General features: G+C 37.8%; 1 protein-coding gene across 6 annotated transcripts in view; it reads right to left on the bottom strand.

Moving 5' to 3' along the window:
* STAG2 (stromal antigen 2) overlaps positions 1 to 14,128 on the bottom strand; it is a 136,717-nt gene that overhangs the window by 73,895 nt on the left and 48,694 nt on the right. For all 6 annotated transcript variants that reach the window (XM_037154117.2, XM_037154122.2, XM_037154120.2 and 3 more), the window contains exon 2: positions 2,481 to 2,624. In XM_037154117.2, coding sequence (XP_037010012.1) covers positions 2,481 to 2,524 — 44 coding nt within the window. In that variant the 5' untranslated portion in view covers positions 2,525 to 2,624. The remainder of the gene's footprint in view (positions 1 to 2,480; positions 2,625 to 14,128) is intronic.

The following is a 14,128-nucleotide window of genomic DNA, read 5'->3' as shown; positions in this document are numbered from 1 at the left end:
AAAGTGAAAGGCTATGTTTCTAAAGCTAGTCTTCTCTAACTAGATTTCTTCTATTTCCATTTTTATTGCTACAATAACCAGTTGTCCAGAGGCTGCAAGGTAGGAGAAATACTTTATATATCTAAAGTAATGGTTAAGATCCTGGGGGAGATGTACTATTTATAGCACACACTTACAAGTATTTTAAACAATATATAGAAGATAGTGGCAATCCTAACTATGTCCTGTAATGTTGTTAGGAAAGGGCCTGTAATAAATACCATTTCCAAGAGTCAACGCACAAAAAACTGAATGACTACTATAATATGAACCCTGAAACTCATGCCTGTTAACATCTTAAGAAGATTGCTGTCATCAATTTTCTTCTCACATACCTATGTGACCTTACAAAAAAACTGAAAATGTTTTTAAGTATCTTGGAGTATTCTAATACTTCTTTCTCCCCAAGACATTTGTGGGACACTAACTCTTTTAGCTCAATAACTATTATAAGTCTGCAAACAAACATTAGTCTTCACAATATTCCAATGGCCACAGAGTAATCAAAAGCTAAATTATACTTTTTTTATTTTTTAAATATTTTATTTATTTATTTTTAGACAGAGGGGAGAAAGAGACAGAGAGGGAGAGAAACATCATGTGCCCACAATCAGGGACCTGGCCTGCAACCCAGGTATATGCCCTGACTAGGAATCAAACTGGTGACCCTTCTTCGGTTCACAGTCTGCCACTCAATCCACTGAGCCACACAAGCCAGGGCCTAAATCACACTCTGAATCGTCATCTCTGAGCTACCCTAACTGAAAGAACACGCCATTAGAGGTTTGATGACTAATTCAGAAAACCTTCTGAAGACAGCTGAAGTGAGTAACCAGTATAGGAGTCTAAAATATCCTCAATCAAAGAAATATTCACTTGCGTCTGTCTTTCTCCAGTGCTTTCCTCTGCTTTCAAGATCAGAACAACAAAAACCTATTCTAGACACAATAGATGTGTTTAAGGAGCATACTGGCTTAACCTTTGAGTGGCTTGAAACTTCATGAGTTAGCTATCACATGACTGAATCTTCCACTCCTATCTCTTTACCCTGCCCCACGCACAAATACTATCTACCTCCACGAGTCAATTTTATCTCATACATTATCTTATTTTTCAGGCCCTACTTACTCAAAATATTCTAATGCTCAATGGTCTAGTTTATAATACAAACCTTTTTAATCACCTCTAACCCTTAACTAATATATAAAAATTTGATAAGACAATTTTACAATAGTCAAACAAAAATTACTTTCTCAGACTAGCTCATAGCCTCCTTCAAACCAAAAGAAAAATGAAATTTTCCTCAAAAACCTCTAAAATGGAGTCAATATACATCAATAAACACTGGGATTAAAATTACATTAAAAAGTCAGCCTTCACTGGTGTAGCTCAGTAGATTGAGCACCACCCTGCAAACCAAAGGGTCACTGGTTCAATTCCCAGTCAGGGCACGTGCCTGAGTTTCAGGCCAGGTCCCCAGTGTGGGGATGCACAAGAGGCAACCACATATTGATGTTTTTCTCCCTCTTTCTCCCTCCCTTAACCTCTGTCTAAAAATAAATAAATCTTTTAAAAAATCATACTTTGAAATATTAGCAATATCCTACTAGATCCTTTGTGCCCACTGAAAATTATTTAAAAATGAAAATCTACACACCATCAAAAGAAGGCTAACTACCATTATGTACAAAGATATATATGTTGTTTTCAAAATTTTTAGCAACCAGACTGTTTTCAAATCAAATCTTATAAAGACCCTTATAGCAAATATGGTGTGGTATATGTGTATGTAAAGTTAAAGGTTCGCTTTTCACTGAGACTCCTCATGAAACTGGGATGTAGTATGAAAAGCACTATTACATATAGTAGTTAAAATTCTTTCCAACGTCACCAAGGAGTACATAGAATAAAAAAAACTGAATAAGGAATATAGGAAGCTTTTAAGGGTAAACAAAATGTCTATGTTGAAGTCATTTTATGGATCAACAAGCATGTAATTATTCCTGCAAAAATATGAAGAGCATGTCCTACTCTCCCAGATTTGTTTTAGTATACCATCACTTGATTTTATAACAGAAAGCTGACATTACATCCTCAGTACCACTGCATGATATATATTCCTTATTAACAAGAACACTTTTTAAGAATTTCATTACATTCCCTCAAAATAGTTGCTATTGTAAAACCAAGTATGGACTCAACTACACAGCATAAATAATAAATTATGCAGTATCTAAATTAAAAAATAAATTTAAAACAGCACAAAAAAGCATGAAATAATTACTGCTACATACAGAGTTCAATGAGCATTAATATAAACTGCTTCAAACTATATATACTATGCTATATATTATGCATTCGATCTTCTCAAGCAGAAGTAATTTTAACATTTCCTATTTTGTGGAAAAAACAAGTATTTAAAATCATTGTAATGTACTTACTGAAGTAGATTAAAATCAGTTGGTATTTCTGGAGCTGCTATCATTTCTTTATCATCTTCTGGAACGCCCCAATGTCAGAAAGATATTCATATATTTACGTGGATAAACCGATGGTTTGCTTCTTTCTTCTAAGACAGACAATTCCTTTAAAGGGGAGGAATGCCATATCTATTATAAATACACCAAAAACATTGGGAAAGTCTTAGCTGGTGTGGCTCAGTAGATTGAGCACTGGCCTGCGAACCCATTTCCTGAGACAGGGCACATGCGTAAGCTGCAGACCAAATCCGCAACAGGGGGTGTGCAAGAGGCAACCAATCTATGTCTCTCTCCCACATCGGATGCTTCTTTCTCCCTCCCTTTACCTCTCTCTAAAAATAAGTAAATAAATAATTTATTTAAAATTAAAAATAAAACATTGGGAAGGGTATGGACACTCAAAAACTAACTTCCCCTGTGCCTGCTAATGCATTTCAGTAAATAAGGATTTCTTACAACTATTGTAGCCCCACAATAGTAACAACAGACACAAAGAAGAAAGCTTGTATTTACATTTAAAAATGTGTTATGATTCTCTAGCCTGACTTTGAAAAAACATATACCCTAACTAGGAAGATGATGTGACTCTTTACTGGTCCTGAAATCCTTACGACAAGCTTAAACCATAACACATGATGTCTGAAAATTCTATTATAACTTTTTGCTGATAGTGTACAGTACAGTTAAAAGGAGCGAATGAAAAAGCTATGATAAAATTTTCAAACACTGTAAAAGTAGGTTCTTCTACTGTAGAAGAACACAGTCCAAAGCACAGCTGATTAATAAATAACCACTGGCCGGTGTAGCTCAGTGGATTGAGCGCGGGCCTGCAAACCAAACAACCGCGGTTCGATTCCCAGTCAGGGCACATGTCTGGGTTGCAGGCCAGTTCCCAGCAGGGGCCAGTTCCCAGCAGGGGATGCACCAAAAGCAACCACACATTGATATTTCTCTCCCTCTCTCCTTCCCTTCCCCTCTAAAAATAAATAAATAAAATATATTAAAAATAAATAAATAAAAATAAATAACTACTTCATGATAATACTGCCTTGTGTTGAACAGGGAAGGGGAAAATGCTAGTACTGATCTAGTCCCTTGCTCTAAAGACACTTTTAATCAATTTAAATACCAATAATGTCATACAGCCAACAGTCTAAGTTTGGCCATAGGAAGGTATTATTTCTAGCTTTTAAGATCAAAGATGCAGTTCCAAAATGAAAGAATGACCTAAAAGCAAATAACAAGTCTGTGCAATAGAGAGTCTAACTAGAGTGCTTAATCTTAAGTGTTACTTTTTAAAAATAATTTTGTTTTTCTTTTATTTCCAAGTGAATCTAGTACTTGGTGGCCACCTAAAGAAAAAACAGATAAGACTACATGCCTAATTAATAATAAATATTCAAATATCATACTGATAAACTGTTAATGATATTTCCCAATAGAGTAGAAAAGAAAAGGATAGTTCAGGTTTACCATTAATCTTTAAAAACATCATAAATGGATGGATAGTCAAATCACAGCATTTCCTAGCCCACTCTAAGCAAGCTACTATGAGTAAGCAAAATAATGAGGCATTAAGAGAAACAAGAATGAGTATTCCACAAATTAAGTCCTGAATAATCAAGGGTTGTCTGCACAACCACTTTAAACTTAACCTTTTATTCCTAAAGAACATTCACACTGTAAAATCTTTAGACATGACTGTTAGCATGATCACAGGATTGTTCCAAGACTACTAATTGTTAATCTGGTTGTATTCTTTTTATTAAAGATTGATTTTATTTGTTTGTTTTTAGACAGTGGGAAAAGGACGAAGAAAGACAGGGAGAGAAACATCAATGTGTAGTTGCCTCTCACACATACCCGCCACCCCACTGAGGACCAGGCCCAAAAGCCAGGTTTTGTACCCTGACTGGAATTCAAGCCTGACACCCTTTGGTGTGCAGGATGGCACTGAATCCACTGAATCCAGGGTGTGCAGGGCTAATCTGGTTGTATTGTTACAGTGACCCAAGGAGTTATCTAAATAGTACACCAGAATTCTGAGGCTTGCCATTAATGTAGGATGCACCTAGCCTCCTAAAAAGAAATTCATTTTAAAAAAGAAAGTATTTTTTAAGGAAAAAGTTTGTTTTTTAAAGAGAGCTGGAGAGGTATAGAGCTAAGTAAGTTCTAACCAATGAGGTCATCTAGACGGCAAGATGGAAACCAACTGCTTGCTTTGACTGCGTAACTGCCCCCCAACTCTCTCTGACTTTATAAAACCAAACTTGCTGCATTCCTTAAGTATACAGTTTTTTAAACAGACTTTAAAGATAGTTTATAAATATATTTTCCTAAGGTGAAGGTATTTTGCCAGGCCAATCACCACTGGGAGCAGATACTTTGCCTGGGATGTTCAAGTTTAATGTATAAAAATACATGTTTGGGGCACGTCTGGACAAGATGGAGGTGTAGGTAAACACAGCTTACCTCCTCACACAACCACAACAAAAATTACAACTAGACTATAAAACTACTATCACCCAGAACTGTCAGAAAATTGAGCTGTATGGAACTCCAACTACCAAGGAATTAAAGAAGTCCTATTCATCCAGACAGGTAGGAGGGGCAAAGACGCAGACCAGGTGGGTGGTTCCACACCAAGGTGTGATGGTAAAAAAAACAGGAGGGATACCTTGGGGAGCAAGGGATTCCAGGCCAGAGTTCCAGTGCCAGTAAGATACATTAAGTCCCCATTAACTTCTGGCTGTAAAAAGCACTGGGGTTTGGAGTGGTAGAAAAAACTTTGGGATTCTCAAAAGTTTCCTCTTAAAGGGCCTGAAATGAACTTTGAACTTACACAGACTCACTCCCTCCTTGAGCTCCAGCACCAGGGCAGCACCTAGAGGGGCACCAGTGACATATGGGGAAAAACTGAAGCAGCTGACATCAGGGCAAGTGCCAGGAGACAGCTTTCTCCCAGACAAAACAAGAGGCCAGAAAGTGTCATCGTGCCCTTTCTTGAGCCCTCCTCCACACAGAGCCAGAGAGCAGCAACACCATATCTGAGATGCCATCAAGCTGGTTCACATAGGTTTCCCTGCCCTGGTGACTGCCTAAGGCTCTGCTGCATTCAACTTACCATTGCACTTTTGTATAATATACCACACTACTAAGACAGGGAATCAAAGCAGCTCTACCTAATACACAGAAACAAACACAGGTAGGCTGCCAAAATGAGGAGACAAAAAAATCAGCCAAAATGAAAGAAGAGAACAAAACTCCAGAAAAAGAACTTAAAAAAAATGGAGATAAAGCAATCTATTACATGCAGAGTTCAAAACACTGGTTATAGCCCTGGCTGGTGTAGCTCAGTGGATTGAGCTCGGGCCTGTGAACCAGACATTCGAGGTTCGATTCCTAGTCAGGGCACATTCCTGGGTTGCAGGCCAGTTCCCTGCAGGCCAATTCCCAGCAGGGGACGCATGAAAGGCAACCATACATTGATGTTTCTCTCCCTCTCTCCTTCCCTTCCCCTCTAAAGATAAATAAATAAAATTAAAAAAAAAAAAAGAAAAGGAAGTGACAAATTAGGTGTAATGTGATATCTTACATGTGATTCCAGAGCAGGAAAATGACAATAGATAAAAACTAAGGGAATTTGAATAAAGTATGAATAAACAAACAAACAAACAAACACTGGTTATTAGGATGCTCAAGGAACTCACTGGGTCCTGCAACAGCATAAAAAAAAAGAGCCAGTGAAGCAAAGAAATTTACAGCAAAACAACAGTGGAGTGGATGAAGTTGAGAATCAAATAAATGATTTGGAACACAAGGAAGAAAAACAGCATTCAATCAGAACTGCAAGAAGAAAAAAAAAAACAAAGATAGGCTAAGGAGCCTTTGGGACAACTTCGAATGTACCAACATTAGAATCATAGGGGGGCCAGAAGGAGAAGACAAAGAGCAAGAAATTGAAAACTTATTTGAAAAAATAATGAAAGAAAACTTCCCTAATTTAGTGGAAAAAATACACATACAAGTTCAGGAAGCAGAAGGAGTCCGAAAGAAGATGGACACAAAGAGGACCACACCAAGCACATCATAACTAAAATGCCAAAGGCTGAAGATAAGAGAGAGAATCATAAAAACAGCAAGAGAAAAGCAGTTAATTACCTACAAGGGAGTTCCCATAAGACTGTCAGCTGATTTCTCAAAAGAAACTTCATAGGTTAGAAGGGGCTGGCAAAAAATATTCAAAGTCATGAAAACCAAGGACCTACAACATAGATTACTCCATCCAGCAAAGCTACCGTCTAGAATCAGAAGACAGATAAAGTGCTTCCTAAACAAGGTAAAGCTAAGAATTCATCATCGCCAAGCCATTATTAAATGAAATGTTAAAGGGACTTATTTAAGAAAAAAGATCAAAACTATGAATATTAAAATGGCAATACACTCACAACTATCAACAATTTAAACAAATTAAGCAAACAAGCAGAACAGAAACAGAATCATAGATATGGAGATCATTTAGAGAGTGATTATCAACTGGGAGGGGAAGGAGAAAATGAGGGAAAAGGTTCAGGGATCAAGAAGAACAAATTAGTAGATACTGAATAGCCATGGGTATGTAAAGTACAGTACAAAAAATGGAATAGCCAAAGTATTTATAAGTATAACCCATGGACATAAACAGTGGTGCGGGAGTTGCTAAAGGGAATGGGGGATACCAGGAGGAGGGGAGAAAGGGGGGAAAACTGGGACAACTGTAAAAGCATAATCAATAAAATACATTAAAAGTAAATAAGTAAAATAAAATAAAATAAAAGTTTGGGAAGCTCAAAAAAAAAAAACCTCCTAAGGAAAAAAAGAATGTACCAACTCTGAAAAGCAGAGAACCCTAAACAAATAGAGTGTGACATACTACCTTCATCTGCATACCACAAACTTAATGTGTTGTGTACAAGAAGTCCTATCAGGTCAAATTATTTTGCTCAGTATAGGGTTATACTAACACGTATTTGGAAACTGGAAACCACAGCAAACAAAAGAAAAAAGGAATTTATAAAGATGTAGGTCTCCCAGACAAGGTGCCTATATTTGAAAAAGAATACCATCTGACAGGTTTAGAAAAAAATATTATATTGCTCAACTCCCTATCCCAGTAAAATACTTGTTTTGAAAAGTGTCTAACCATTAAAAAAATCCATCCTACCTACTAAAATCATCTACCCTGTGCCAAAGTCAGTGCAACACACTGGGCATACACTGGTGGAGAAGACAGCAATGATCCGTGCCCTGATGGAACCACCGGCGATAATAAATGTGAAAATATATTTATTTCTACAAGGCACCTACCTCTACAGCCACCTAATGCTAAACATAAGAATGCTAAATTCCATGGATCTGAATTCTTATTATTTTAATCATTCTCTAAGTAAGCAATTAGTTACCAAAACAGTTCTTCACTGCTCAAAAATTACACATTAAAGTTGCTTTGTAACTTAAATACCTTGGATAATATGTAAGTTAGTGGTTTTTTGGTTTTTGCTTTTTTAAAACAATGTAAACTTCATCTGCAGGAAAGGCTGAAAATTTTTCCCTTTTTACTTTAAATGGCTACATCTGTATATAAACACAGCTTGCTTCTTCCAAAAACTTACATTAAAAATTTCACAAGTAAGCATGGCTGGTGTGGTTCAGTGGATTAAGCACAAGCTATGAACCAAAAGGTTGCCAGTTCGATTCCCAGTCAGGGCACATGGCTTCACTGCAGGCCAGTTCCCCAGTAGGGGGCACACAAGAGGTGACCACACATTGATGTTTCTCTCCCCGTATTTCTCCCTACCTTCCCCTCTCTCTAAAAATAAATAAATAATTTTAGAATTTTAAAGAATTTCATAAGGCATGGCTCAGTTGGTTGGGTGTCATCCCACAAAGCAAACGGTAACAGATTTGATTTGTTGTCTGGTCAGGGCACATGCCTGGGCTGTAGGCTGGTCCCCAGCAGTTAAGTGTTTCTCTCAAACATCAATGTTTTTTCCCTTCTGTTTCTCCCTTCCTTCCCTGCTAAGAACAAATAAACAAGGGACTTCGGATAAGATGGAGGCGTAGGTGGAAACACCTAGCGTCTGCACACAATCAAATCTAAAAACAACAAAGTTTTAACAATAAACGCAACCAAACCACACAGAAAATCGACAATACGGAGTCTGAAAACAACAAAATGCTCAGCTAAACTGGTAAGAGGGGCAAAGCCAGCAGCGGAGCGGGTTGGCCAAAAAGATCCCTGACTGGGGTGGTGTGCAGGCAGCCGAAGGCTCGGATCCCAGGCGCGGGCTAGCTACAGGCAGAACCCAGGGAAGAGGCGCAGCTGGCTGTCTGCCGTCGGTCGAGCATTTGAGTGCAGATAAACCAGTGAAGAGGTGAGCATTGAGACTGCACAGCGCAGGGCGGCGGGCTCGCACATTTCTGCTCAGATAAACAGGCCGGGGGGCGAGCAGTTGGACGCACTGGGCAAGCGGAGAGGATCACATTGCTCCTCCCTCTCTGACCCCACCCCCACATACAGCGTCACAAACCAGCCACCTGGGTGGCCCCGCCCTGGTAAACAACTAAGGCTCCACTCCTCATACATAACAGGCACAAACAGATAAAAACATGGCTCAAGAACAACTCAGAGCCCCAGAGCCGATAAATCTAAGCAATGAAGAAATAGCAAAACTTTCAGATGCACAGTTCAAAACACTGGTCATCAGGATTCTCACAGAACTGGTTGATTTTAGTCACAAATTAGAGGAACATATGAAGGCTAAACTAATTGAAATGAATGATAATGCACAGGAAACCAATAGTAATGGAAAAGAGATTGGGACTCAAATCAAGGGAGAAGACCAGAAGGAAGGAAAAAATGACCAAAACAGAAAAGAATGAAGAAACAAGAATTCAAAAAATGAGGAGAGGCTTAGGAACCTCCAGGACATCTTTAAACGTTCCAACATTCAAATTATAGGGGTACCAGAAAAAGAAGAGGAACAGTCACGAGTGGAAACCTTATTTGAACAAATAATAAAAGAGAACGTTCTCGTTCTGGCAAAGGCAATAGACTTCCAGGAAATCCAGGAAGCTCAGAGAGTCCCAAAGAAGGTGGACCCAAGAAGGAACACACCAAGGCACATCATCATTACATTAGCCAAGATTAAAATGAAGGAGAGAATTCTAGAAGCAGCAAGAGATAAGGGGACTGTCACCTACAAAGGAGTTCCCATCAGACTGTCAGCTGATTTCTCAAAAGAGACCTTACAGGCAAGAAGGGGCTGGAAAGAGGTATTCCAAGTCATGAAAACCAAAGACCTACATCCAAGACTGCTCTATCCAGCAAAGTTTTCATTTAGAATAGAAGGACAGATAAAGTGCTTCTCAGATAAGCCCAAATTCAAGGAGTTCATCATTGCCAAGCCCTTATTATATGAAATGTTAAAGGGACTTACCAAGAAAAAGAAGATAAAAAAGATGAACAGTGAAAGGACAGCAAACTCACAGTTATCAACAACCACACCTAATACAAAAGCAAATTAAAAGAGGACAGCTAGATCAGGAGTGAACCATAGAAATGAAGATCTCATGGAGGATTAGCAACAAGGGAGTGGGAGGAGAAGAGGGGAGAAGGTACAGAAAATAAGTAGCATAGACAGTAGATGGAAAATAGATAGGGGGGAGGGTAGGAACAGTAGGGGAAATTCAGAATCTAAAGAACTTGAGACACGTTCATGAACTAAAGGGGGGAATGGTGGGGGAGGGGTGTGCAGTGTGGAGGGGAACAGGGGGGGGGCGGAATAGAACAAATGTAATGGCATATTCAATTTAAAAAATGTAAAAAAAAATAAACAAGTAAAATCTTTTTTAAAAGAAAGTCTATTTAAAAAACAAATTTCACAAGTAAGATCTTTAAATGATCAGACCATTTGACCTAAGCTGTGTAACTCAAAACTGTAAGAATATGTAATGTTCAATAAAACTCTGAGTTAAATAAGCAAACTTATCATACCATTTCTGGCCTACTGTAGGTTATTAATATATTTTTTAAATATGCTAAAAGATCACAAGGTGGAGCTCTCACCTAGTGTCAAGGAAAAACTTCTGAGGTTTTTATCACATGTACCAATTCTCTACGACTACTACAGAAAGAATTAACATCGCAACAGCTTTGGATGATAAAGCAAAGAAATGGAATTTGCTTTAACTCTCAATCACTATTTTCCTTTTGGGGAAAAAATATATCCAATAAAAACTAACTTCTGTTTCTCCTTACTGAAAACTAAGAGAACACATTTGTAGATAAATTGTATAATATACTGTAAAACCACTTCCTTAGGTTGTGTAAGCCCTTAAAGTTTCGTTAAATTAATATATAATTACTGGATTAAAAAGTAATAGGTCATAATAGATTAACTCTATATGTTAAATTTGAGCAAACATTCTCAAAAGTACTGCTTTTGAATAGAGATCTAAAAGCTGAAACTTCATCACCATAACTTTTCAAGTTATCTATAATGAATATATGTTCATAACCTGATACTCAAAGTTAAGATTCCAAGTTAAACTAATTTGATAACTGAAAAAAAAAAAACTTTCTTGTCCCACTCCTATAAAATCTTTCAATTTTTCACAGAATCGTTTTGAAGTTCTTCTAACTCAAATCAAGGGGTCTCAAGACAAAACTTTTACAAACTACAAAAACAGCCATCGTTAAACAAGGTCCCTCAGAATTCATGTATTACTCAGGAGTGGGTGAGCATTTATAATAGCTGGTGTGTTACTTCTTTCCCTAAAAGTGCAGAAACATTCAACTGCTGAAAGCCAGCAAATTCAACACATACATGTATCTAACCCCTTATCTAACACTCCTCCCCAAAAGGGTTACACCCTTCTATCTGTAAGGCTCACATCTACGAAATGCATATACCCTTCTGAAATGCCAGCATTGTAACACAAACACTTAAATGTAGGAATTAACTGAATGTTTGGCATGGTTTAATTCATGGTACAAAAATGTAACTAATCTAACTCACATACACTGAAATTACTTACTTATGACTGTGGAACAATATGGGTAGTTTACTACAACAATTCAAAATCAACTTTTACTTTCAGGAAGAGGGGAAAGAGCAAGCTGGGGCTCAGACTACACAGATATGGCATCACTACACATTGGCCAGAAACTGACGCCAGACAGAACTGGAAACACCCACCTGTTCACCTATTTTTAAGTGCATGACAGTAGGTGCTCAGCAATCTTCCTCATTTCCTTGTCTATCCACACTCCTTAATACTTTCCAAATGTGACTTGAGTCCTAAACACAATTAGGATCACCTGACCCAACCTACATACTCAGCCTGCCGTAGTTTTTGACCATGAGTTCTAATTTCTGTAGAATATCTAGTATGCCACTCATGAACTTCAACAAGTACTACCTGTGGGACTTTTTTCTTTTGGATGGGGAGAGAAATAAGAAAAGGTTTCTGCCTTACTCCTGCACACCCATTACTCTATCACCCTGTACTCAGCTGTACCCTATGCCTGAGGTTCAATAATACCCTACCTTGTTCTTGCTGCAGTGTTATCTACTAACCCCATCCCAGGAACTGGAATCCTGCACCTAAACACACCCTAATAAGTCTCCCTGTGTCTCTCCAGTTGTCCTAATCTTAATGCCACAGTACTGTCCTCCTCTCATCCATCGACCATACTGGCCCTTGCTGCTGCTAGACACTGGATACCTATCATACCTGATGGACAGATATCAGCCATCTAATTCCAACTCTGCCCTAACAAGCTGCAGTTGACTAGACATTATCTGGCCCTAACCCAAGATAATATCAGAAACAGGTAAAATGTTTGTTTTATTATACACCATCACCCTAAAATCATATCTCAGTCTGCCAAAGTCAATAGCTAAATCATGAGTAATTTGTTAAAGTACTGTCAATGCTCACTCTTCATCTCACTTATACCTGAATGCCATACTCTGCATCTAGCTTTTTAACTAATTTAAAAAACTATATATGCCCCACTGACAAAACTTTCTGTCTGTCAAGACATCATGAATATACAGTGAAAAACACAACTGGGTGTAGTAGCTAGCAATATTTCATCAGAGCTGAGACCCAATTAGCTGGTATGAATGAATACCTAGATCTAAAAATCAAATTTACAACCATGAGCTAAATTCTTATGTTAACATTCAAATGGTATACAACACCATATAACCACAGTGCATTATTACCATCACACCCACTTCACACTGGGCACCACTGGCTCACTGGCAGATTTCAAAGCAAAGTACATGAAGACAGGATAATCCTGCCTGGATATCAAGAAAAATCCAAATATTTTATAATCTCTAATTGATTACATCAAAACTTTCAGCCCTGGCAGGTGTAGCTCAGTTGGCTGAGTGTCATCCCACAAACCAAAAGGTCAAGGGTTCAATCACTGGCCAGGGCACATACAAAGGGCAACCCATGCAGTTCAATGATTCTCTTTCTTTCTACTTCCCTTCCCCTCTCTAAATACATATTTTTAAAAAGGTTTCACACTTATTTTTTCAGGGTTGTAAAAAGTATCTAAGGGAAATATTGAGTTTATTAATAATTCATATGAAGATGGAGAGGCAACGAGTGAAACTCAGTTAACAATAACAAAGCCAAAGTGTAAATTAAACCACTTTATAGGCAATAATAGGAAATTTTAATCTAAAATTCAGAACTGCAGTTACTAACAACATTTTTTTTTTATTTTAGTATGGCCACAAACTACAGCATGCTGTATCTTCGATATTTTTTACCTTCCACTTCTGGTAACCTTATTAAAATATCTAGAATTAGCATCCACTCAATAAAAACCACTTATCTTTCTATTTACATCCAATATACACAATTCATAGGCCTGAATTATATTCATATTCAATGCAAATATGATTCCACAATGAAGTTTATGAACACAGTATATAGATAGGTACTTCCCATTTCTTAGTTCAGATCTAAAAGGTTAGTTCTTCGTTTGGTAATTCTACAGAATGACAATGACCAGAGATCACATATATGTTGTACTTTAAAATCATTTTAATTTGCTCTAATCTTAAGCTTTCCTAAAAATTAAGACATGTAAACTATTTTTAAATACTTTGTTTATTTACTTATTTTTAGGGAGAGAGGAGGAGAGGGAGAAAAACATTGATTGGTTGCCTCCTGCTCACCCCCAACTGGTGACCCAAATTGCAACCCAGGCATGTGCCCTAACCAGGAATCAAACCTGCAAACCTTGGGTTTGTGAGACAACACCCAACCCAATGACTCACAGCAGTCAGGGCTAAAACATGTAAATTATTTTTTAAAAAATTAAATTTAAGCTAGAAAAAGGTACTACCAAAATACATAGACTGATAGATATCCCTGATGAATACTGATACAAAAACCCTTAACAAACTACTGGCAAATCATTCAACAGCACATTAAAAGTACAATACTGTTGGGGACCGCTCTGCCTGGTTTCAGGAATTGTAACTACCTCCCCCTGGCTAAGGATGAGCGAGTGACCTCTGGAATGCGAGCCACAGAAG

The sequence above is a fragment of the Artibeus jamaicensis genome, unplaced genomic scaffold (genome assembly GCF_021234435.1).
Source record: "Artibeus jamaicensis isolate MK-2021 breed Jamaican fruit bat unplaced genomic scaffold, CSHL_Jam_final contig_240, whole genome shotgun sequence".
Lineage (NCBI taxonomy): Eukaryota > Metazoa > Chordata > Mammalia > Chiroptera > Phyllostomidae > Artibeus > Artibeus jamaicensis.
Note: the sequence above shows the minus strand (reverse complement) of the source record. Positions and strands in the feature narration are given on the sequence as shown.